Genomic DNA, 26,991 nt, shown 5'->3' on the forward strand with positions numbered 1-26,991 from the left:
GCCAATGGGGGCGGCGGGAAGCCGCGGCCAGCACATCACTCGCCCGCGCCACTTCTCACCGCCCCCATTGGCCCGGGACGGCAAACCGCGGCCAGGGGGGGCCGCGATCGGCCAAACCTGCCGTGTCAGCAGGTAAATAAACTGGCCTGGCCCACCAGGGTTCTTACCCTGGCGAGCCGCGTGCCAAACGTTGCCGACCCCTGATCTTGGATAACAGTAAGAAAGTTGGACCAGTCTATTTCTTTCCCAACTGTTACTAGAAAAACCTTTTTTGGATGCGAAATGGGTTTTAAAATCTCTCAGCACTGGACCAAAGAGTGGAGAAAGTTAGATGCCTTATTCTACCTTCATGGAAGTGTCGAAAAATTCTTCAAGGTCCCAGTATGTTATCTCTCAAAAATAAAACTACGATTAAGTGTGCAAAGCATCCACTAAGTCCCCTCCTGGGATCATCAAAGTTTATTCTGTTAGGAGTGCCTCAGGGTATGTCTACACCGCAATCAGGCACCTTGCCAGCTGACTCGGGGTTGCCGGGGTCAGGCTGCGGGGCTGTTTAATTGTGGTGTAGACATTCAGGTTTGGGCTGCAGCCCAAGCTCTGGCACTCTACCAGCTGGTAGGGTCCTAGAGCCTGGTCTTCAGTCCAATCCCAAACGTCTACACTGCTGTTAAACAGCCCCTTAGTCTGAGCAGTTGGCATGGGCCAGGCATGGGTTTTTAATTGCAGTGTAGACATACCCTCAGATTCTTGTGATAAAAGGATTTACTGTGTGGCCACTTAAGATTTGCAGTTATTTCCCCAAGTTCTATTAGATTGGCATTCTCTCCTCAAATTATGCAACCCTTGATACTTTTGGCTTACCTTAACCTAAACTAAACAAGCAAATAATAAAGTTAATATTACAAAAACTAAATGAATAAAATACATTATTCATTTTTGTTTTACCTGTGGGGATTTACATTGACTTGTATTTGATGTGTTTTCCCTCTTTAGGAATTGGCTTTTACTGCTTGCTACTTGCCATAAGTACTGTCCAGGCCATTGGATGCTCATGTATGAGAAAGAGAAAATTAATTTACTTAACCTGTAATTTTTATTTCTCATAATGGAAGGGAAGCACTGGTATGGGTAAACCCTCCGTTTGCAATAAAAGGTTATTGATAAAATTGAGTTTGTAGATGTAATTCCGTTAATTCTACTAATTGTGCCATCTACAGTGATGTTAATGTTTTCTGCCTAGTTTATGTAGTTTCAGCATTAGAATTAATCTCCCTGGGTCAGAATGCAGGACTGTAGCAGCCCAATACATGAAATCTGAACTCAAAAAAGGAAAGAAAACAGTCTAAAATGACTCTGTTGGGGTGGAATGAACAGGTCTATCCCCTGAGTAATATTTAGAGCTCTTGGTGCCTTCCAATATAAGAAACAAAAATTACAGATGAGGGAACTAATTTTCTTGTTCTTTCTTATTTCGGCTACCTGTATCCAAATGCAGTGAGACTTTATATGGTATCTGAACAAAGCTGTCTTCAACATGTAGTATTTGTCAAGTAGATCTCTCAGCAGTACAACTTTTTCATTAGTATTGAAAGAGGCCAATCTGTACCAGCTAATATCACTTTCATCTTTCAGTTTAAATTAATCAAGCAGATGTTTGTTCTTGTCACACTTGTTTAGCAATCCACTTTCAATATATATATATATATGAACAATTATAAAAGTGATTTGTCTGCATGCTTCTGTTTTTGTTATTATTTAGAAATGTCACTAACATGATCATAAGTAGTAGCCTTTGAAATGCGAGGAGTACAGGAAGTAGGGCTTCGAAATGTTCTTCCCTTTATTTTAGAGTTCCTCCTCTTTTAATTTTAATTAATTTTAATTTTAATATATCTTCCCTCCTCACATGCTGCTTTTATGAACAGTGGGCATAGTTTTTTTTAAGTGAATGACAGTTGTACTTTATGGGAACTGAAGCTCTAGGAGTGATGCTGCTGCTAACACCTTCTCCTTGGAAACTGTGCAATACATCCACAGTACTCTCAATATCCAATCATAATAGGAAGACAAATGGGATTCCCAAATACCAATGAAAAGAATAGCAGTAACAGAAGAAATCAAGTCCAAGAAACTTTAAAGGAATTTTTTCCATATCGCTCCCTTTTCTGATTTTGTCTAAAAGTAATTGCAAAAAAGGAGATAAATAATAATCTCATCTGATCATTTTTAGCAATAGATATTCAACAGTATTGCTTCAATGCTTATTAGGACTTGCAAAGATTTAGTTGGCTTCAGAGTTGTGCATCCAAGGGCTATAGGTTTTATTGGAGCTTTGTCTACCCTAAGTGAAAAGGTGTTCCAAAAAACTGCTAGCTGGAAGGCTTTGTTCTTGCAGTTCCTGTACATTGCCTATTCTACACACCACAGCCATCCAAGCTCTTTCCAAGGTTTGTTTTTTTCCTGTTGGTTGCAACATTTGGGATGAAATCTTTAGCTCAGGCCTGATCCAGGCAGTACAGGAATCCACAATTGCTATAGCTTCACCATTTCAGTTTGTTCCTTTAATTTCATCCATCATTTGGAAATTTCCCAGAAGTCGCTGCTTTTAGCCTCAGTGCTTATCCTTCTAAATTAGGTGCTTCAGCAGTCCCATTGTGCTTTGGTTCCACCACAGTTGTAAAGCATGGTGTATATGGATCTGCAAAAATCATTCGGTCAAAAAACAATGTTGCTGTGTTAAACAGTAGAAAAGACAAATGCGATGATCAACAATTTCATGCACTCATTATCTTTGCAACAGTTTCTTTGCTTAATGTTTATACCTATCCTATATGTATGCTTGCTGAATATATGAGAAAAGTTAGAGGACTAGATGGCCGAAGAGAAAAAGGATGCTCACTTCTTATTGTGATACTAATTTTTTTAATGGATGATAAATGTGAAGGGTTCTGATTTTATCTCTCTCTTAAATTATCAGCTTTTAGCCTGAGAGAGAGATGTGATTCTGTTACTGTAAGAAAGCTACATGGGCAGTAGGTCAAAAATAAATTGTTAAAAATAATATATTTGAAAAACTTATTTTTCCCCCACCATGTTGTTCTCACAGCTCAACTCATCTCACATGCTGCATTTCTCCACTCCGAGAATTTCAAGTCCCATCCTCCGCACCCTGAGCCCTATTGCCCATCTATCCTCCCACTTGGACCCTAAGAAAGAGGCTGGGTTACCCAGGAGTCAATCAGCAGAGAGCCATTCCTCCTCTTCCCGCTCAACTGGCCGTAGGAAACTTCCTGTCATTCCCAGTGGCAACAAGTTTCCCCCTGTCATTCGCATCTCAAAAGCACAACTCCAACAGGTGAATAAGTCTTCGTCTTCATAAAAGCAACTGCACTAGTTCAGTCATTTGCTAAGTTGTATGGTTCATAGCTGCTTTTCAAAACACAGTAATATGGAGGTGCTAATCGTGCTGCTATAAAATTTATCTTGTGAAAGCATATTGAGAAGATCTATTGAAGGAGCACCCAGTGTACTTCTTCAAAGAACAGAGTGAGAAACATTTCCTGAGAAAGATAAGTTATTACCACCTAAAGAGGTAAAAGTAGAGTCAGAATTACTTGCTAGTCTTTCAGAGAACAGTTGGAAACACCTAGTGGTTATTTCTTCTGGAGAGGATATAGGCAAGATCACTTAGGGATCTGTTGTTTGGGAAGTCATGTTCAGGAGATCCTGTAGATCTGCTGTTACTGGTGAGGATAGATTCAGGTTCCTCCAAGGGATTTTCAGTGGGAAAAGATGGGAGCATAAATCAAGAAGTGGATTCTTGGTTTAAAAAATAAAGCCAACAACTCTCCATTTGTGAAAATGGGATCATTGATGAATTGAGGGGGGAGGAATATACAATTTGGCCCACCTGGAAGGCTTTCAGTGGAGAAAAATAAGATCAGGAACCACCAGTGTGCTTTCTTTGGGTATCTGTAACACTTAATAATCTAAAAACATTCCATTGCTTCCAATGGATAAAATAATGTTGGGACCAATCAATGAGAACTGCTATGGGCAAAGTTAATAGGGAAACTTGTGTCTTCGTTCTGTGCTATGTCCAATTTTTGCAGCTTCTTTCCAGTAAAAAAGAGATTAGAGTTCAGAATTATATTTTGTCTCCTAATTTATGTTGTGGTTACAAAGATGTGATTTGAGATTTGCCAAGCAGCTTTAGCTTGCAATGACTATTAAAGCAGTGTGACATAACATTGATTACACATAGATCCAAACATCTCATCATTCACCATTACACCATAAATGTTTAATCTAATCTAAAAAGAATTTCCACATTGTCTTCTGCTTTCTACATATTTATTATTATAAATAGCTTATATCTAATGTTTATTTTTTTCTATAAAGCATGCACAAATATGTTGATTTGTTTAATGGTTAGCTTCTCTCAGTAGTTTAATAGAATCGATGGCTGGTGATGACAAGACAAACAGTGTTGTAGGTATAATTATGTCAGAATTTTGTCAGCTAATCCAATAATCAGTGTTTTCTCTCCAGCACCAAGCTTTTTTTCATCTCCATATAGAATGCTAGCCCCTCTTTCCAGCTGGACCCCAGATGCTTGGAAATGGGCAAATGTGCTGTCAGAAAATGCCGGTACCAGATACATGGTATTGTGAAACACATAGGAAGCCAGAATATCCAGTTCCTCATGATGGTTGAACTGTATTTACTAGGATATGAAAATGTCAGCGAAATAAACTCATTAAAAAGTATGCTTTAATGCTATAATGTTTCTTAGAGTTGGTTTGTATCCCAGGATGTAGATTGGCCTAATTTTTTTAAATGTGTGTGCACAGTTTAGCTTCAGTTTTTTCCATCACAGATATAAAGTATTGCAAGTACAGTTAGCAAATTGGTCAGGCTGGCTCTCAGGTGGAGAAGGAGGAAACTCTTTTCTCCTTGCAGTGAAGCTCTGTTAGAGTCCTGCTAGCAGCAACTATGTTTAGACACATTTGTAGCTAAAATAGTTGTTAGCCCTTTGTGGACAGGGTTGTAGGCCTCCCTCTAGATTGTAGCGAAACGGTGTCAGAATTATGCTTAAATAAGGGTTTTCCCAGAAAGTTGCTAATATAGTTTCCTTGGATAAGAGTAGACCACGTTTAATCATGTTGGAAACTGTAAGGATTTAGTCTAGCTCACAGCTGGTAAATTTCTGTCCATGAGTAGATTTAGTCTTTGCAAAGCAGGAAAGGTGCATTGAAACTAAACTACCTCCTTTCATGAAAGAGACACTGCCAATTTAAAAATAACACTTTTGTCTGAAAATTGTCTATCTGCTGTGTCACCTAATGTAAATGAAAGAAATTAGGAAGTGGAAAAATATGTTTCTATTTTTTCATTTTTTTACTTTGTGCATTTGACAACACTTATGACTGGATTTTCAAAATAGCTCAGCACAAAGCAGCTCTCATTGGTGGTTGCTTCTGGGCACTTTTGAAAATCTGGCCACTAGCGTCTGTTCACCAATAAAAGTTTCTTTGTTGAAAAAGAAACTATCAATCAGTTTCCCCTGTTTGTGTGGATAGGCAATAGAAGAGAGAGAAAAATTCTCAGAATAGGAAAATGTGATTGTAAAATCAGACATTTGCAGGGAGACCCAAAGACACACATAATACCTGCAATTAGGGTGACCAGATGTCCTGATTTTGTAGGGACAGTTCCGATTATTGGGTCTTTTTCTTATATAGGCTCCTATTACCCCTCACCCCCTGTCCCGATTTTTCACATTTGCTATCTGGTCACCCTACCTGCAGTTACCTTATTTTTTTAATTAAGTGGGTTTCAAATTGGTGGTATCCTTTTATAAACAGTTGTGGCCAACAAACTGTCCTCTATTGCAGATAGGTTTTTAGAAAGTTCTCTTGCTTGTTTAATGTGTCCAGGTGATGCATGCAACTGTTTGGCATATTGAAATGTAGTGTTGCAGGGTTTGTTTTTTGATTGTTTATTTTTTTAATTCTGGAAAATGGAGAAGCTCTTCAGGCACTTTTATCACATCTGTCTTTGGTGCAATGAAAAATTCAGATTTACAGCATGTTAAGTTAGCTGTGCCAGGATAGAGGCTTTCCAAGTTGTAAATTAATGAAGAAACAATTAAGGGCAACAAGACAGTTAGTGTGAGCCTGTTAATTTTTTATAAGTGTGACAGGTTTGGGCCCTTTGGGGTGTCACCTGATGTGCTGGGATGCCACTGAGTCAGCCTGTTCAGCCAGCCTGTGTCCCCTTTACCTGGCCTTGCTAGGTTAGGCTCACAAGCCTCTTCCAGCCAAGCACACAAGCAGGGCCCCCAGAGAGACAGATATCCACCTTGGAAAGATTCAGCCCTAGGGGCTTGCTCCAACACTCTGGTGCCCACTCCCTTTATGGGATACAAACCCAAAGATTTTATTACATTTGCCCCCTCCCTCAATGTGGAGAGAAATATGCACAACTTCTTGTTGTCCCCCCCACCCCCGCTAGAAATTACATAAACTGGGTTATATTATAAACAAGAAATAAATTTATTAACTACAAAAGGTGAATTTTAAGTGAGTATAAGAGATAACAGAACAAAGCAGATTTACTTCCAAATAAAGCAAAATACGTAAACTAAGCTCAATATACTTAAGAAACAGGTTACAAAATGTACTCTAAATGTTATTTTAGGCAGGTTGCAAAGTTTTTGTGGTTCAAAGTTGCAGTTATATTTCTTTTCAGACTGGATCCCTTTCTCAGTCTGGACTCCTCCCCCCCGCCTTTGCTTCAGCAGTCTTTCTTCTTGGGCAGACAGGCTTTAGCTTTAGCAGTCTTTCTTCTTGGGCAGACAGGCCAGGGAGAGGAGGAGTCCTGTTTGCCTTCCTCCCCACCCTTAAATAGGATTTACATAAGGTGGGAATCCTTTGTTTTCCAAACTTGCCCCTCTCCCCTTCCCTTCCAGTGGAAAGTTACAAGAAGTCCCAGATAATGTTTAGTGTCAGGTGACAAGATCACCTGACTCTGTAGTATCACAGCATTCATTGGTCAGCCGCAGGAAGGCCAAGCCTTTTCACAGTCCTTTGTCCTCGCTGCTAGGTCTGGCTTTTCCATTGTTGTACCTGAAGTGTTAGCAGTGGGCGTCACCCAAAGTAGCATAGTTGAAATACAGATATATAGTCAATATTCGTAACTTCAGATACAGAAATGATACAGGCATACAAATTGGATAATCACATTCAGTAAATCATAACCTTTCCAATGATATCTTACAAGACCCATCTTGCATAAAGTACATCTCAGTTATGTCATATTTATATCATAAGCATATTTTCATAAAGAATATGGAGTGAAACGTCACAATAAGTACTGTACTACCTGCAGTGAAAGCATCCATTTTCAGTGACAAATTCCTCTGGTCCATTTCACCCAACCTGCAGCTTTCTCTGATGGCAGCACAAGGTCAGAGTGAAGATTAGCAGAGTAAATAGTAAAAGTAACAGCACTTACATACAGCCGTTACTAGCTTTCTGTGTGGAAGGACAAGCCAAATATAGGAGGAAATGTATGTGTGCCTAGTGGTAGAGTAAAAAAAAATAAGAAAAGAAAAATAAGCACCATGTAAAATGAGTTTTATTTTTTTACTGATATTTATAGTTCCTTAAACCCACAGTCCTTCCAAGACCTCAGTATCTGAGGGAGCAAAATTCCACACCTGCACATCTAGCCATCCCATCTATCCCTATTGTAATCAGTTTTAATGCCAGTCCCCAATCACTTCCAAAACAACTGTCATGTGGTACATATTCTTTACATCATAAATCCATTATTATAGGTAGGGGGAAGGCTGGGCCAGGAAGTGAAATTATATATGAAGCTTTTCAACTCTAGATTGCCAGTCTATCTTGGTAGCCAAAAATTGTTACCATCTGATGGCTCAATTAGGCCCAGATTTATAAGGGTATTTAGTCATTGCAGCGGTAAGCTTTGCAATGCTTAAGTGATTTAGGAGCATGTCTCATTTTAATAAGAGATTTAGGCATTTAGGAACCTAAATCCTATTGACATATGTGAAATGAGTAGGTAGTTATGGTCCTGTGCTTAGTGGCCTAATACATCATAAAACCATTATTCTGCCTGTTACTGATTGATACACTTGTTGGCAGCTTGCCAAGGACTGTCTTAAAAAAATCACATTTCTGTCTGAAAATATTTTACCTTCTGTTGTTACAATTAACACCTAAGATCACTAAAACTGAAAGAGATTAGACAATTTTTTTTCTGTTTTTAGTTTGTTTACTTCATGAATTTACCAGCACCTTCTGCATAGTAAGTTCTTTCCCTGTTGTGTGTGTAAGTTTTTCACACAGCAAAAGGAGTGAGAAACCATTTTTTAAAATAGGAGAATGCCGTGTTTTCCTCAGGAATTGAAATTAGGGGGGGTGTTCGAATTTACGGGGTGGGGTAGGGGTCGGACGATGAGGGGTGAAACCATAAGGGTGAAGGTGGGCCATATGGCACCATGGTAAAAACTGAAAAATGTTTCATGACAATTTTATTAGATTTAACTCATGTTTTAAAATTATCACACAAATTAAAGTTGGCTACTCAAGCCTTCTATGAAGCACTACATCTACATCCTTCTTGGTTTCTTGTTATAATTTTGCACAACTCTGTTAATGAACTTCTTGAATGCAATCATCTTTGGTGGCTTCTCGTGTGTCCGGTACTTTCATTCCTTCAATTAATAGGCTCATTAGTTCATTCACATGATCAGGCAGAAGGCCACTACTTTCAGAACACAAATTTCTATTCAGTGATGAAAAAGAACGCTTGACTGTAGCTGTTGTGACTGGGAGTAGCAAGAGATGAATTCCTACTTCTTTCATCCCAGGAAACATAGCATAAAGATTGGGTCGAGCCACTAGTGATAAGTCAAATCTTCATTCGTTTGTCATATGATACTCCACTCTGTGTTCAAATTCTCTATTCTGTCCTGAGCACATGGCAGCCCCTTTGCTGGTAGTGCCTCACTCCACTCAACTGTCGATGTTTTATAGGACAAAAAGAAGAACAGGAGTACTTGTGGCACCTTAGAGACTAACAAATTTATTAGAGCATATGCTCTAATAAATTTGTTAGTCTCTAAGGTGCCACAAGTACTCCTGTTCTTCTTTTTGCGGATACAGACTAACACGGCTGTTACTCTGAAACTTGTTTTATAGGACAGGGATCTGTAAAAGCTACGTAGAGGTTGAGTAGAATCTAGAAGTCGCTGTTGTAGATTTTTAAGAATCAAGTCTGTGTACTTTTTCAGTTGTCTTAAACACTTCTTGTCCTCTTCACTTAAGGATTCAATATAAATGCCTTCATTAGTCAACCTCTGGACTGAAGTCTTTGCTTCTTCCAGTACTTTTTCAATGGATCGCTCTCTGATTGATCCAAATGTAGCTTCTATTGCTGGACAAAGATCTACTACTGTTGTAGCAGATGCCTGGATGGCATTGTTTAATGACCCAAGTGGTTTCAACAGTAGACTTACAAGAGAGAGAATGGCAATAGTCTTCTCTGAACATAGTAGCAAATGTAATCCACCAGCCTCGCTACTTAGATCCATCCCATCTTGGTAGATACTTTCCAAAGCCAGTAATAACGGCTGGAGTAATTTTAAGACAACAGCCAAGGGATCGCTCATGAGAAAGCCAGAGGGTTTTCCCAGGTTGGACTAATTTGAACTTCAGTCCCAGTATATCTTCTATATTTTCCAAGATATTCAGTCTTTTTGGACTCTTGCTGAAAAAAAGAATATAATGAAGACATTAAATGTATATCTTTTTTAATGTCTTTTAAAGAGTCTGCAGCTCGTACTAGTGCTAGTTGGAGTAGGTGGCTTCTGCAGTGTGTATAGGAGAGATTAGGGTTACACTTTTCTCTGAGAAAAGCTTGTACTCCACCATGTCTTCCAGAGAAGTTTGCAGCTCCATCAAATGCACAAGCAGCCATCTGTTTGGGCTCCAATTGACAAGCATTTAACTCTTCTAAGATGTGGGTTGTCACAGATGCAGCTGATGTGTCTTCTATAACTTGAACATCTAGAAATGCATCTACTGGCCTACCACTGACATCAAGATAACGTACACAATGACTTAATACTTGATGCCCATTTGCAACTGTGCATTCATCAGCCATGTATGCATGTATTCTTCACTTTTTCAACTGTTGAGTCTTTCACTGTTGCACCACATGCTTCTAGCCAGTCAGTTGAGTTTCTTGCAGAAAGAGAGTGAGCATTTACTGGTCTTGTTCAGAACCAGTGTTCAACTTCAGGATGAACAAGTGACAATGCATTCAACATTGGCCTCCAATTTGTAGTGTGTGGTATCTCTTGCCTAAATGGAAAGTATGATGCCACAGCCATGTTTGTTCACATGAACTGTGTTGTGTCTCCAGCATTCTTAACAGCCTCATTAACACTCACTGGTGCTGTCCTTGGTCAGTGGAGACTCAGAGTTCAGAGGTGCTTTCACATGAGTTCACCTCCCAGGTGGGGGCAAGAAGGCAACTTGTTCATTCCTCCAGCTTCTCACTGTTCGCTCTGGCCACTGTTATTCATTGTGCCACCGTTCACTCCATCGCTCCGTTGCCAATGGCCCTGCGCCATCACCTTCTGCTGCCACCTGCCACTGTGACCTCTGTGAGTTGGTCTCTTGAGGTTCCACCAGCTCTCAGTGATTTCAGCTGAGCTCTTAGTGAGCTAGTGCAGACTGGGCTGTCTCTTCCACAGAAACACTGTCCCACAGCAGATCTAAGCACTTAGACCTGATTATCAGTGATTATCAGTGATTTCAGCTGTAGTGGTCACTTAACAAAACAAAAGATTATCTATGGAGCCTAATCAGCCCTGTCTTTAAAAAGTGGAGAGGGGCAGGGCAAATAGTACTTGTGACTCAGGCAGTCCATCAAGCAAAACACCTGTCCCCCTCTACCCCCTTTCTTGATGCCCTCAATCAGCACAGGCTAAGTACACTTCTACTGCCCTTTACTCATACAATAAGAATAACAACATTTCATTACTCCCTTCCCCTCCCCCCCCCATTCAAAGTGATTTGTAACCCCAGCCAAAATCTATCACTTGGGCAACACAGCTCTGTTTGCTGGATACCTAGGTAGATTAGGTGTGAATGTAAATACAATCTGATCCTGAAGCCTTTCCCCCCAGCCCCAGCTCATCACTACTGTCAGGGAGAGCTCATTTAGACTTTGCTTACAAATCATCATTTGAAATTATTAGGTTGGCCAACATCACCGGACTGAATGCACTGACATGGTCATAAAAAACAACAGCTGTATAAGGAAGCTAGTCTATGTTCATACTTTTCAAATCTATTATACTTTTTCAGATACATGTATTTTATCATACACTGTATATGCTTTTAAAGTGTGTATTCATGTTTCAATTTCAATTGAAATTTCCAAACAATCACAAAATCACAAAATTGGCAACACTGCATATAACTTCAGACTTGCATCTGAAGAAGTGAGGTTCTTACCCACGAAAGCTTATGCTCCCAATACTTCTGTTAGTCTCTAAGGTGCCACAGGACCCTCTGTTGCTTTTTGCATATAACTAGTTCACAAAACTGGGGGGTGGGGGGATGTTGGGGAAAATTCAGGGGTACTTTAAACTATACCTAATTTTTGCAAACTGACTCAATTTCAAGTTGTTATTAATAATAGTACTGTATAGGGATACAACCCTATTCTTATACATGGACTTAGTTGAGTCCAAAAGGACACTGTTTACTACATATACTCAAACATTCAAGACCTAAGTACAAGCTCTGACCAGTTTTTGATAACTTCTAAAACACTGAACATGATGAGTGCCACTAGAGGGCTCAAAAACTATTTAGAGGGATACTACCTATTCCTATACACTACAGTAGTCCTGATATTTGTATTACAGTAGCACCCAGAAGACCAAAACAGAATCAGAGCCCCACTGATATTAAATTGTATATTAAATACAATATAAATATTTTTGAAGACACGGTCCTGTCCCTGAAGAGCTTGCAATCTAAGAAAGTTGACAGTGTCTCTTTAAACATGGAGCTTTATACATGTTAGTGACCACCTGTGTTATAATATCACTTGATCTTTCCAGTGTGGTTGGGACCTAACCATGTTATAACTATGTCAAAAAGCTATGCTCTGCCCCTGGCCTTGTATCCACAGAGGCAAAGCCATGCTACATTATAGTTGGGCCTCTAAAATGTTTAAGCGCTGTGCATATATACACATTTTGTATTGCAGACTGGACCATATAGTAATTTACCATTGAGGTAGGAGGAACTGGGCTCTAATCACGTCTCTAAAGGCTTGTGAATGGTGGGGAGAAGTTAAGAAAACAACAAAAATACCTTCCCATTTTGGATTTAGTGGAAGCCCTAGTGTAGACAAGACTCCTGCCTCCTGAATCATCTTCTGAAAAGGACATTGACTAAACATGGTGGTAAAAATGCAAGAAGCAGCTGAAGCCTTGTCTTTATTAGAGCTCCCACTCCTGCTAACATTGGTTCAGCTTATTTAAAAAATACATAAACACAGAGAATAAGAGAAAAAGTTACATCTTGAAAAAGGAAAAAAGAGTATGAGAAACCTATCAATATCAACAAGCTCCTAAAGATGGTGTCACTTCAGATTTTCAAAAGAGCCTTGATCTAGATTCTTAATTTTCACCTGTAGTTTTGTGTGTACAATAGTTTTAATGTTACAACACACAGAATTTGTATGCAAATTGCATTTGCATATGTTGATCAAATATCCTGAGATCTTAATTTATAGCTGCAAATGCTGTTTCTGTTCACAAATTCTCTTTATAAGGCACAAAGTAGTTGTGAGCAACAAGTGTAAATTTAATGCCAGTCCTACAACTAGATCCATGAAAGTGTGTCACTTTGCAGAGTCCCATTTAATTTAATAGTGCTCAATACAGATGAATGGGCCTGCTATCTGATTGAAGGATTTGGAGCCTTACAGACCTTTTTTTTTTTTTTTTTTTTTTTTTTTTTTTTTTTTAAGTTTTGGCCCTTAATGTTTTGCAGCTGAAGGTCCATATTTTACATTTTTGTAGCACACACAGATAAAACAAAAATAGATGTGTAGAGGAGCAATAACAAAAATTAAAAATGAACTCAAACTAAAACTTAGGAGCACCAAAATGTTGGGGTGTTTAATATCTGAACCAGGATCTGAAGTTTGCAAATAGCCTCTACCTTTATATTTGACCTGACCACATCTCCAGATCTGAAAAATCTTAAACCTTTTGGAAGGCATTCAAAATCCAACCCCAAGTTTGCTGCTTGAAACCAGCACTATTAATGTTTAAAGCAGTTTTCATGTGATTGAGTGCCAGGGTATGTGTGCACTCTCATGACAAAGAAAAACTAGAGTTAATGGGGTCCCTCTCTGGGTTTAAAAAACAGAACAATTTTTTTAATCTTCCAAAACAGATATCCAGTTTGGAAAAGTGCAGCTCTTTAGAAATGAGCTATAATATAGCCATGGACAGGAAAATCAGAACTTTTCTGAATAGTGTTATCTTATGCTTTTAATGTTTCTGATAATTATACATTTCTTTGCTGGAGAAGGAACTAATAAATTGCTTAACTTCAGGGGTATATTTTGTATATCATGAAACCATCTCGGAACTAAGGAAAAAAATATATATTGATACATTCCACATTCACTGCAGTTACTACTCAACTTGTTTAAGATAAAAATTCAGCTATATAAGTAATATGTGTTTTAAGCAAACTAGCATCAATGATTTATAATTTAAAGTAAAGTAAACCTTTTAATTTCAAATTGACAGTATCTTCTATTTCAGCTATAAAGCCTCTGTGTGTGATTGAGTTAAAATATATTATTTTATCATTTTCAGTGTCTTATTTTACTTGGTTTGCTTCTTAATTAGAAAGGCAGAGTATGTAGGTAAGAGTTATGAAAAACCTTCCTTTGAGAACTAATTAACATCTTACTGAAAGTTGTTAGCTATTCTGTAAAATCTAGTTTTAAAAACACTGAATAAAATATGCTACTAAAAGTGTGATCTGCAATTGCCCATCAGTTGATTTTGCAACAGAATCCAAAATCTTCTTTTATGAAGCCAGTAGATTCTAACTTTCTAGAAGGAAAAGCAATGACTTGGCCATCCTTCTGGCTATATTATAGTCTCCACGTCAGTCATCGTTACAGAAGGATGAAAGCAACCATGAGGAGAAAGGAATTTGGCAACTATAGAGGTGAAAATGGAAGGTTGAAATTTTGAAGGTGAAAGAAGCTTAGGATACCATCCTTTCAGGCCTTTTGAAATTAGGGTCAAGTGAAACCCCAGACTTGCATGTTTAGAGACATGTCCACTGCACTCAAGAAAAATATTACAATACCTGGGCTACTTTTACCATAATTCTATGAAAGGAGGAGATCCTGTAATACTATTATTATAAATGCAACTTCTTCCCAGTGCTCCATTAACAGTAAATACATGCTGTACCCATTCTATAATTTTTAATACATTTTTCCAGAAAAAGATCACTATTTTGTGAGTTTCTCATGTAGTCACATGGATACCTATTAACCACTTGTTATAATGATGTAACCAATATTCTCTAAAAGCAGTTACTCATTTCATTTAATTTAAAGTGCATTTATATTAGGTCACACAAAAAAAGCTTCCTTAATCAGGAGTTAAGATTGTACATTTGTATCAATAACTAAAGGGAGAAAGCACCTTAAAAGAACATTGCTGTTTTCAAACCACAACTCTAAACTCAGAAAATTTTACCTTCAGGTAAATCTATAAAAATACCCTCCCCCCCACTAGCTCCCACCACCCAATATATTAGAAAATATGGAAATTCAGAGCTATCACAAACACTTTTTACTCTGACTTTATATCCTTCCCTCCTCTCACTCTGTGATCCCTCTATGTAAACTATATGTATACAGAAATAGGGTGTAACCTGGCAGAAGGGTGAAATCAGGACACAGTTGCTCAGAATACCATGTTCCTCTCTGCAAACAGGTGTAACTGAGGCTAGATAAACCTACAGTTTACAGTTTAAAATTACTTCTGCTCTGAGTAACATTAATTTACGGTACACAGCATTTGAAATCTCAACAGAGGAGTGGCATGCAGCTGGGATGGAGCAGCCAATTCCAGCATAGCTACTGTCCCAGCAGTGTTGACAGTGCTATATAGTTTAAATGGTGAAAATCACAGAGTTAAGGTTACCTGGTGAAACCACGAGCCCTTCCTTAACTCTGTCCCCCAGAGTTGGCAAGAGCCATGGGAAATTATCTGCATGCACTCCAGTTGCTTTCAGTGTTTTAGATGTAGATATTGAGAACAGTGGAGGCAATAGGTGGGACAGGTTGATAGAGGTGTGTTTGTGATACAAGGAGATCTGGGGATATTTTGAGGAGCTTCACAGAGCTGTGATTATGGCAGTGGTTCTCAAACTGTGGGTTGTGACCCCATTTTAATGGGATCACCATGGCTGGCTTAGACTTGTTGGGGTCCAGGGCCAAAGCCTGAGGGCTTCAGCCCTGAGCAGTGGGGCTACGGTTACAGGCCTCCTGCCTGGGACTGAAGGCTTGGGCTTTGGCTTCAGCCCCCCAGCATGGGGCAGTGGAGCTTTGGCTTTGGAATTCCCACTGCCCAGACTGACGGGGCTTCAGCGGGCTCAGGCTTAGGTCCTCCCTCCTGGGGTCCTGTAGTAATTTTTGTTGTCAGAAGGGGGTCGTGGTGCAATGAAGTTTGAGAACCTCTGTATTATGGTATGGGAAGATCTGGATCTGAGTCCTCCCATGTGTGAGTTCAGGGACTGAGAAGGGGCTGGGGCGGGGGGGTAGGGGAAGAGGGGGTGAGGGCTCCGGCTGGGGGTGCGAGCTCTGGGGTGGGGCTGGGGATGAGGGGTTTGGGGTGTAGGAGGGTGCTCTGGGCTGGGACTGAGGGGTTCAGAGGGTGGGTGGCGGATCAGGGCTGGGGCAGAGGGTTGGGCACAGGGACAGGGGGGTGAGGGCTCTGGTTGGAGATGCAGGCTCTGGGGTGGGGCTTGGGGATGAGGGGTTTGGGGTGTTGGAAGGTGCTCCGGGCTGGGACTGAGGGGTTCAGAGGGTGGGAGGAGAATCAGGGCTGGGGCAGAGAGTGAATCGCAGGAGGGTGTCTCGGGTGCAGGCTCCACGTGGGGCTTACCTCAAGCGGCTCTCAGAAGCAGCGGCATGTCCCCGCTCTGGCTCCTATGCGGAAGCGCGGCCAGGCGGCTCTGCTGCGCACTGCCCCATCCACAAGGCACTGCCACGGTTCTCGGCCAATGGGAGTTGCAGGGGTGGCGCTTGGGGTGCGGGCAGCATGCGGAGCAGAGGCCTGTGGCTGCCCCTATGCATCGGAGCAAGAAGGACATGCTGCTGCTTCTGGTTGCTGCGCAGAGTGGCCCCTGACCCCGCTCCCCAGCTGGAGAGCGAAGCGGGGCAAGCCCCAGACTCCACTCCCTAGCGGGAGCTCGAGGTCCAGATTAAAACTGCTGGCGGGCCGGATGTGGCCCGCGGGCTGTAGCTTGCCCACCCCTGCTATACCAGAATAGCTATGTTGGCATAGCTATGCCAACATAACTCTATAGCATAGACGCAGCTTACACTGATGGAAGGGGTTTTTCCATTGGTGTAGGACCTCCATCTCCCTAATGGTTAGCCACGTCAACAGACGTATTCTTCTGTCAACACAGCTGCCTCTACATTGGGGGTTAGGTCAGCATAGCTGTGTCAGTCAGGGGTGTGATTTTTTCACACCCCTGACCGATGCAGCTATGTGAGCCTAACTTTTAAGTGTAATCCAAGCCCTAGCTTTTACCTAGGCTTTTCATCAGTAGATCTCAAATTTTATTTATTATCCCATTTTACAGATGGGAAACTGAGATACAGGGAGGTGAGGTGACTTGCCTAAGGTCACCCAGGAGGCTAGTGGCAGAGCTAAGTATATTCCCATTCCAGTGGTTTTTCCAATAGATCACATGGTTGCTAATGTGATTCCTTAGTGCTCCTCCCCCCTCCTGTTGTTACAATGGAATGATGATAATGGTCATGCTTTGAAATGTTTGCAGTATGTAGTTGCTAACAGGGCTGTGAGAGAATTCCCATCCATAGTCATGTCCCAAAAGCATGACCGTTTTATTACATGGCTGTTACAGTAACTTTAAATGTGTGAGAGAAGAATGGTGTGTCTCTCCTTCTCCACCAGCTGCCCAACCATTCCCTGCAACAGGTAGCCCTCTCCCCCAGCCAACATTTCCAGCTCCACCTCCCCTTCCCATCCTATTAAGCCATTAGTTGGCACTGTAGAAGCTATTAACATGTAAGACATTGCTCCATGCTGCTGTGTATACATATCATAGGCTTACTGGAGCTTACTGGAGGGCTGCACGCCACCTGGGTTATGTAGCCCGTGCTGCACACTGAGCAGGGCCCCTCACTCCCACTGTCCACCCCCAATTGGGACTCTTGCCCCTGCTTCAGCCAGGCTTCCCCAGGTATGTCCCAGGTCCATGCACTCCAGTCCACTCCTCTTCCAAACCAGGTTACACCCCCACATATTCTGGTGAGCCCAGCACCACCACCAAATAGGGGTGATGTGTATTTTAACTATTCATTTTCTGGATTTCAGATGTTTAAATTTGTGTTACCATCATTCCTAACTATCCAGCTCCTAAAAGCCACTGAAGTCCTGTGATATAGAGGTAGTTTTCTGGATAGTAAGTATCTCTCTCTGCACATGTTCTGTGTAATCTATTAGATCAGTGGTTTTAATTTCCTTTCTCCCAAAGGACTTTTGAGTGCCATGCACTGTGTTGGGGTAACCCTTGAGCATCTGAGACCTTGGTGCCATGATCTGAGCTGTAGTTTGATCGCTGATCACTTTCTGTGAGCAAAAAAGTTGTTAGAATGTAACAACTTTAAGAAAAGATTTGTATCTTGGGAACCCCAGGGTCAAATGGCCCTAAATGTGGGTCACTGTCCATACCTTGTGCCCCCATGAAGCACACCAAATTTCAAGGCAATCTGATTAACTGTACAGATTTTGGAGCACTTAGAAGAGTTGATCTTTAAACAGAAAGCTGGTCTTAAACTTGACTATCACAGAGATCTTGCTCTGCTATAATGAGGACCAGAAGGGGCTCAGAGTCAGGAGTGGTACACACCTGTGGTCCTATATCAATGAGTTTTGTAGTTGGTATTTCTGTTATTCCCCAACTCCATGAATTAAAGCAACAGTGCTCCCTTCTTTTTCACATATTAGTCCCACCTCCACGAAGAAAGAATGCACTGGAATTTGTAGATAAGAAAATCTATAGTTGTTTTTATTTAACTTCTTCTCTTCCACAAAAATTAGTATAGAAGGGGAACATAAGAGATAGGCAGATTAGATTGTAAAAAAATTCAGTAGGGACTGTGGTATTTTAGTGTCATTAAAAATTTTAGTCTCATTAAAAAGCACAGTTCAATACCACTTTATATAGTGTAGTCTGTTTCATACTGTACATCAAATTTCTCTTCAGAGATGTATATAGTAGCAGAGGAAGACATAAAGTGGTGTTCTTCGAGTGATGGTCCCTATTGTATTCCACTGAGGGTTGTGCATGTGCACCATGTGCCCAGAGTTGGAGGAGAATTTGAAAGTAATGTCTGTGGGTCTGCGCATGCACTGTGGCTCGCCTCATGCCTCCATCCAAGTTGATAATGGGTGGGGTGGACCAACCGCGTCTCCAGTTCCTTCTTACCACCGAATGGTCTGGATCAGAACTTTGTGTCCTTGTCTTGACACACTTTTAAATAAGATAGTTGTACGTAGCGTTAGAATTTATTTTTTAGTAGTTTCTTGTAGTTTTTCTTGTAGTTTTAGTGATTAGTTTAGATAAATTTGAGGGTGTGTTTTTTCTTCACCACAACCCTCTCCCGTCCCCCAGAGCTACGAATGGGTACTGGACTATGCCCAGGCCTCTGGGCTTCAAACGCTGTGCCTCCTGCCTGCACTCCTTCTCAGAGAGCTGGCTCTACTGCTTGGGGGAAGCTCACATCGTGTCCAAGTACAGTATTTGCCAGTCTTTCCCTAGCTACACTCAAGCAGGCTAGGCTCTCTGCTTCTGGAAGCACCTCATGGAGCTTTCCATGAGGCCTCGTTTGGACCCAAGTCAGAGAACCCCCCTCATATGTCAGCCTGAATCAGCAAGGAGCACACCTCCTGCTACCCATCCAAATCCAGTGCTGGCAGAACCACCACCATGGACCTTATGGTGGGGTCTAGTCGGGAGGTAAGGAAGCGTACCCATAAGCATGGGAGTAAATCTTCCTGAAAAGTGAAAAAAGTAGACACACCTTCCACGAATTCTAGCCCTGGGGATGGAGCTCATGCTAAGGCCCACAGGCACAAGAAGAAATTCCACAAATAATGGGATCCAGCGACTCCAAGCTCCAGTCCATTAGTACTGTCATCACCGGCACCCCATAAGATGTAGGATCCTCCAGTTCTGGGAAAAGCAACAGAGGGTCCTGTGGCACCTTTAAGACTAATAGAAGTATTGGGAGCATAAGCTTTCGTGGGTAAGAACCTCACTTCTTCAGATGACTTGCATCTGAAGAAGTGAGGTTCTTACCCACGAAAGCTTATGCTCCCAATACTTCTGTTAGTCTTAAAGGTGCCACAGGACCCTCTGTTGCTTTTTACAGATTCAGACTAACACGGCTACCCCTCTGATACTTGACACCAGTTCTGGGAAAATCCATGGGACTGATACTGATACTGGGCAAAGAGTGGGTGCCTCTGACACCTACTGGTCATTCTGGGGACCCTGTTCCTAATACCCCTCACCTGGAACTGGCTCAGTTTGCAAGAAAACCTTCACCTGCCTCCCTGCTAAGGGATCCTTCTAGCAGGCATTCGGATCCACTGTTAGAGGAAGAACTCCTTAGTCTGGTCCCGGCAGTTCCTCCTCATCTCCGGACAAAGCGGTGACTGCAGCATCCCCCTCTCCTCTGGATGACTTCAGGCAATTTCAGGAACTGTTGTGGAGAGTTGCGGAGGAACTCCAATTCGCCTGGAAGAGATCCAGGATACCCGCATAAGGTTCTGGATATCCTCCATACCTCATCACTGGCCAGAATGGCACTGCCAACAAATGACGCTGTTCTGGAGCCTGTCAGGACAGTAGGGCATACCCTTGCCACGTGCACAGCGACACGTGGGCAGCGTTAAGGTTGTGTGGGCATTTATCTTAATTCTGAATTTCCTGGTTTTCAGAAGTTTAAGTTGCTGAACTTAGATGTTGTGGAAGGGCATGAGCTGTCATTTGGCAACCTTAACTCCATGTTAACAAAGCTTTTTGCCATTTAATTTCCTAGGTTTTATAAAACAGAAATAGAAATACTTGTTGGTGGGAGTTAGTGGTCATTTAGGCAGTTGTAGTTCTCACCTAGACTTACAGTTGATTCGCTACTGTGGCTAGATAATAATCAAAAGACCTAGGCTGCATCTACATTGTGGACACTATACCACAGGGGTGGTCAACCTTTTTGACCAGAGGGCTACGTCTGGGTATGGAAATTGTATGGCGGGCTTGGAGGTGGGATGAAGACCCTTTCTTTTGTGGGGAAGTTGAACTATATATATTTTGTTGGCCTCTGTTACCTCGGAAGGGGGTGAACTCAACTGATGACCAGGTGGAATGGCTGAATCGCTACCTACCAAAAGTGGACCTCCCCAGTGTTGGAGTGATTGCTGGTGAGGGATGCTGAAAATGGAGGAGAGGTGGAACCCAGGGACCAAACAACTATGCAGCACCACTGATAAGCCCAGTCCCCATTACAAGCTCCTTTGGATTTTATTAAAGCCATGTCTGAAATTGCAGCAGCCTTGTTCAGGAAAGTCTTCTGCATGATCAGCTATTTAAATCACTTGCAAATGTGGATAAAGTCTAAAGACCAAGCTCTGAGGAGAGTCAGTGGGACAATAGGCATTTTTGACCTGGGTTCATGGTGAATCACAAAATGAGTGCTTCCTTTCCCTCTGAGCACTTGAGCCATGTGGGTTTGCTAATGAGCTCAAGGAAGGATATTTCCATTCAAGGAGAGAATTGTGCAGCTATAAACCATTTAGCAGTTCTAATTCTATGGTCCTGCTCAGTCACCCAGAGAGCTGTTCTCTCCTTTTTCAGCATGATGGTATCCTGTCACATATTGCTCTTATCTGGTGGCAAAACCAATAGGATCTGTTGAAAGGCTTCCCATTTCAAGGGCAAAGCAGGCTTCACATCACAGCCAGTGTAGCCTGACAGTACAATTCTGTTGACTCAGAGAGTACACTCAGAGAGAGTTTTTTCACATAAACAGACTTGAACTAAGGATGGTTAAAATATCACTACTGTCCTTTTGGAAATCGATGAAGGGAAAGAATATTCTCATAAAAATAGACAACACAGTGGTGGTTATCTCTCACGGGGCAAAACAACCCAAGTCTTCTGAAGAGAAAGATGGCTTTCTCTTAGATAAATGGAAGAGTACTCAGTAAAACTCTCTGGATCCCAGGTGACTTGAATTGCGAAGGAGACCGCTTGTTAGGTCAAAAATGTCATCAAGGGATTGGTCTCTTCAGATAGAATTTTTTCACAAGATTTCTGAACATTCAGGACTCCCATCTATGGACCTGTCTTCAGCAAAATAAAATATTAAGCTGTTTTCATTACTGTGGCATGTATCCATTTCTAGGGCCTCTAGAGTATGACACATTTGCCATTCCATGGAACACCAACCTTGTTTATGATTTCCTCCTGTATTGCTTGCTTGGAAAATACTTAAAAATAAAAAGGCAGTTCTTCACTGGACCCAATTGATTCTTTTAGCTTTGGAGAGGCCACGTAGGACCTTCTTTATTGACCTTCTGAGCCTCTCTCTCAGGTGGCTCAGTTCCCTCTCCTCTTGTGTCCAGATCTGCTAAAATATGGACAAATGTTGCACCCAAATCCAGAAGCCCTAAATCTCACAGCCTGGTTTGTGACAGGGCACTTCTGAATGTGTTGAGGATTTCTGATAAGGTGGGTCAAACTATGCCCCTCTCTCACAAGAGAGCAGATCCTCCATTGCCTGCTATTTAGTATAGTCTATTTTCTCAGCATGGTGTAGGGCTAGAGGGTTTCATCCAAGAAGGCTAGGGTCCCATTTGTCTTAGACTTCTTTCAAGAGGGTTTTCGTAAGAGTTTAGCTCCTAGTTCCTTAGAGGTACAGACATCAGTTCTTAGTGCCTTAAGGAACTCCATGCATGGAGGAGGGGAGGGTCCTTCTTCTAGTATCTTTGGTCCTCACAAAAATCTCCTTTCTTTAGTTCCTCCCAGGTCTTGTAGCCCTTTTGAGTTTGTCTTATTTTCAAAAATTATATGAGAGCCTCTGTTGCATCCTTTTTAACATTGTTGTCATTCAGCTTGCACTTCCTGAACCTTAAGGCAGTGGCTTTGACAGCAATCATCTTTGCTTAGAAGGTAGGGGGGACAGCAGCTCTATTTCATGCTCCTGCATATTTGATTTAATTTGGACCAGGACATTGTTTGGCCTATCTTCTTTTTCATTTCTAGGAAGAAAATTCTGGCAAAACCTAACATCAGAGGGTTCTGAAAATGTACGTGACTGAGTTGGATTCTTTTAGAGAGAGTAGATTCATTTTTGGTCCTGCTTGAATGATCTAGAAAAAACCTCCAAGTTTCTTCATATTTCATAGCTAAATGGATCAAAATCTGCTTCCATAGGAGTGTACAGAATAACAGAGATCTCTTCTCTCCTCAGGATTAAATCACACTCAACCTGCACAGTCTTTAGGTCTCCTAGACAGAGAAGAGTAAATAAACTTTTATAAAGTGACTAGATGGTATTTCCTCCACACCTTTACAAAGGTGGGCTGTATGTTCAGTTGAACAGCTCCAGTTTTCAGACACAGAATACGTAGAGATGTGATCCCTTAGAGAGATCAGTCGGAGACAGAGAGGGAATGGGAGAAAGAATGGTTTCATTTTCTTGACCCTAATGTCCTTTTTTCCTTTTCCTTTACACTTTGAGTGCTTGCTATGGTATTGTTGTTTAAAATGCAAGTTCTGTGCAGTAGTGGACCCAGTCATGGAAAGGCAAATTTTATTCCTACTTCCCCTTTGGTTTTTGAGATTGGATCAGTACAGCACAAATCCCCTCTCCCACCTGAAAGATCCTGGATTTTTCCTTGAGTCCTGGAGTAAAAAAAGCACTTCTCACTCAAAAATGGAGATAATGTTTCTTTCATATTAAAGACTCAAACTAAGATAAGAGAAGAAGTGAGGACTGTCCCCTAGGGTGTGAATACTTTTTGGTTTGATTGGTTGTCAACATGCCATTCTGATTCAGTTAACAAGAAGAGCCCAGGACTGTGCATATCCAGTCCCTGAAAGTAAATTAGCAGGTAAATGAGAAAAAAGTTTCCCTCTTGCTGCAGAAGGACTCCAGACATCTGAGTGTGGGTTTTCGCTTGCTCCGTTGATCCTAGCAAATTCTCTGTAAGAACAGTAGATACAGCTTAATCAGTCCCATTTGGGAATTCTTAGGATGCCTCCCTTGCTGGGCTACTTCCTGCTTTCTCTCCCTCTGCACTCAGTGAAAAGCCCATTTTCTCTGCCCTAAAAGTAACAGAAAAAATGCTTGACTCTCATGCTGTCTGTGGAACTACAAAGAACCTGCTTTGCAAATCACTGCTACTCTGAGACCAGCTACACAGTGGTGTATAAAAACCACATTGCAAGCCAGACCTCCCATGTCTAGCTTGCCCAACCCGGCCTCAAGCCCAAATATGGAACAAAAACCCAAAAGTGAGGCACATTAGAAAATCAGAGTAATAAATCTCAGAATGATGTGGTAATAATTTCCTTAACATAAATAACATTAATTTCTGTAACTTCAGTATCATGATGCAGCATGGCTAATGTTCCATATTTTTCCTGTGAATAATTTACAACATCAGTTGGATGTTTGTATTTGATGAAAGTAAGTTTGACCCTATAATGATGGATGTTTGTTACATGAGGACTAATAAGAGGATGTACAAAAGGAGTGAGAGTCTCCATGCAGCTGTTAAATTCAGATTCCCCAACAGGGTGCATGTCACTATCAAATCCCAGTTTGCTTGTTTTTCATGGAAGTAGATTGAATACCACCAGTATTAAATGTGAAATGTGTTCCTGGGATCTAATGGGTGAGTTTGATTTTTACCAGCCAATGGTGTCACTATGCTAATTATGCTAAAAGCCCTTTGAGCTCTCCAGCACTTTAAGACTATTTCTGCAGCAAGTGCCAATGAAGTGTCTGTGATATAAAATTGCAGATTCCATGGCAACTGTCATCAGCTTCAACTTCCAGCAGAGGTGAATCCAGGAGGCTTTTGTGGCCAGACTCACATTCCATAATCATTTCCACTGCTGATGAACATTACAAGCTCTGACTATATGTTTATACACCATGGTGACTCAGTGGGAACTATCTGCTGCTTGACCAAAAATCTCACTTCTTTAATCCTAGCCTATGAAATACTGTTCATCATCTTCCATCCCTGACTGCAAGGTTTTGTAATTTTTATAGTATAGCTTGTTAAGGATTACTTTTTACTATGAAGTTGAATGTGTAAAACTTTTATAAAAATATGCAAAATTGTATAAAAATAACAAACAAAACGTAGTTTACTCCTTAGGCTGGCTCTGTTCTCCAGCAGGGTTCTTGGTGAATGTGACCTTTTCAGCAGAGATAATGCTTGTTTTCACATGCCATACATTTTGTCCAAGGATGGTAGAGAATTTTATTTTCTAGTTCTGTAAATCAAATGTCATTTATGAAATTAGCTGTTACTTTTCCAATATGAACATAATGATTGATGGGAACAATAACACTTTGAACATACAGTATCAAGTCTGCATTTTAAAGAATATGATCTGTATAAGATGATATTCCTATCTTTTAATTTTTCCTTTAATTTTCCAATATAGATAACAGTACCCAGACCATCAGTGGCATCCACCCAATCTGCCTCTGAGAGCTTTCATTATGGCCACCAGCTAGAGAAGAGGGACAGAAACACTCATCCTATGGAATACACTGTGGAATTTTCCTCTCCTAAGGAGAATTTGCCTGGATTGGTAGTGACAGAGGATGCACTTCCCACTAGTACCAGCAGAACAGATCTGGTACTTCAATTAAATCATATCAGCCATGAGGTGCTTGAGAGGGAATGGCACGTCAAAGAATGTGTCAGACTCATAGACTGTGGCCAAAAGGACCTACTTGAACAATGTAGCAGTAGGGAGGAAGAAAAAGAACCTGGAAATCTCGCTGTAGAAACTGAAGAAGGAAGGCTTCCAGTGGTTTCTGAGGATGCCCTAAAAATGTCTCACAAAGGGCAGAGTTGTTCTCCACCAGGGAGCTCAAAATTAGTGGAGGGGAAACCTCCAGCTGCTATTGAATCTACTGATGAATCACAGCCAAGGACTTCCTGCTTGGTGCCAAATTCAGATGCAAACTATGAGGTACTGAAGTCAGCAGCAGCTGAGACATCAGAGGTTTCACCATCAAGAGTCATAGACCTATTTGCTGATAGACCGGAACATCAGATAGTAGTAGTGCAGGAAAATGGTTTCCATGATAATGAAGAAATTGATTATAGTGAAGACTTGGAATGCCACCAGATGGACCTTGCTACATTTTTTCACCAGGAGGGCAAAAGAGAGAAAAATGCCCCCCAAAATGGAGAGCTGTTCCATTGTATTTCCGAGAATGAGAGTTCTCATCAATCTAAGAAAGACGTGGTTAGGTCACCCTTTGTAGTCAGACAAAGTCGCATACCAGTTTTAGCACAAGAAATAGACTTGACATCAGAGTCCACTTCTCCTGTTTCAGCAAAGGAAAAGCTTCTCCTAAAGAAGGCCCATCAGACAGATTTGGTCAGGCTACTTGTGGAAAAGAGACAGCTCAAGTCTTTCCTTGGTGATCTCTCAAGTGCCTCTGACAAGTCACTGGAGGAAAAAGTGGCTGCTGCTCCTGTACCATTTTCAGAGGATGACGTCTTATCCTCCTTTTCCAGATTGACACTGGACACTCATTTGGGCAAACAACCTGAGGATGGCTCTTTGTCACCAAGCAGCTCTCAGTCCAGAAAGAGCAAGATTCCAAGGCTAGTATCCTGGGCTACCACTGATCAAGTCACCAGTTCAACCTCAGCTCAATTCTTTCCTCGTCCACCCCCAGGAAAACCACCAACTAGGCCTGGGGTAGAAGCCAGGTAATACAGATAAACTAGAAATACGTATTTTATTTTAAAATAGCTTTGATCTAGCTTGCAAAGAGTATTGTCGGATTGTCCAAAACTTCGGTCATTTGTAAAATGATTTCTTTTTAAAAATCCTGGATTTAAGTGATCTGACCACAAAAAAGCATTTGAGAAATATCTTAACTGTTTTTTTTTAAAAGCTTTAGCTTTAACACGTCAGTTAGATATTAATAATATCTTGAAGTGTTACAGAAGGATGTGACAGCCTTCCAGTGAACTCTCCAATAGATACGGATAGCCAGAATTTTCAAACCTGGGTTCCTAAAGTTATAGCTATATTTAGACACTTAAATAAAAATGACCTGGTTCTCAAAAGTGCTGAACACTCACAAAACCCATTACCAAAGCACTCTTATTTAGAAGCCTAACAGTTTGAAAATTTTGATGAACAATATTTAGACATAATTGGTTAGGATCAGATCATGGCTGATTATGCACAGGAATGAAAAGGTGCACAGAGAGGATTCCAGAAGCTCTTCTTCACCCCTGGACATCTATGCATGGGCAGCCATAATCCTGTTCTGTGTATGAGTAGACTACAAGTATAA

General features: G+C 41.2%; 1 protein-coding gene across 2 annotated transcripts in view; it reads left to right on the plus strand.

Moving 5' to 3' along the window:
• TTBK2 (tau tubulin kinase 2) overlaps nucleotides 1-26,991 on the plus strand; it is a 230,002-nt gene that overhangs the window by 198,280 nt on the left and 4,731 nt on the right. Inside the window, exons 14-15 of one of the 2 annotated variants that reach the window (XM_054028672.1) lie at nucleotides 3,107-3,355; nucleotides 25,107-26,395. In XM_054028672.1, coding sequence (XP_053884647.1) covers nucleotides 3,107-3,355; nucleotides 25,107-26,395 — 1,538 coding nt within the window. The remainder of the gene's footprint in view (nucleotides 1-3,106; nucleotides 3,356-25,106; nucleotides 26,396-26,991) is intronic. The other variant, XM_054028673.1, reaches the window with a different exon arrangement.

Source organism: Malaclemys terrapin, chromosome 4, assembly GCF_027887155.1.
Source record: "Malaclemys terrapin pileata isolate rMalTer1 chromosome 4, rMalTer1.hap1, whole genome shotgun sequence".
NCBI classification, from domain to species: domain Eukaryota; kingdom Metazoa; phylum Chordata; order Testudines; family Emydidae; genus Malaclemys; species Malaclemys terrapin.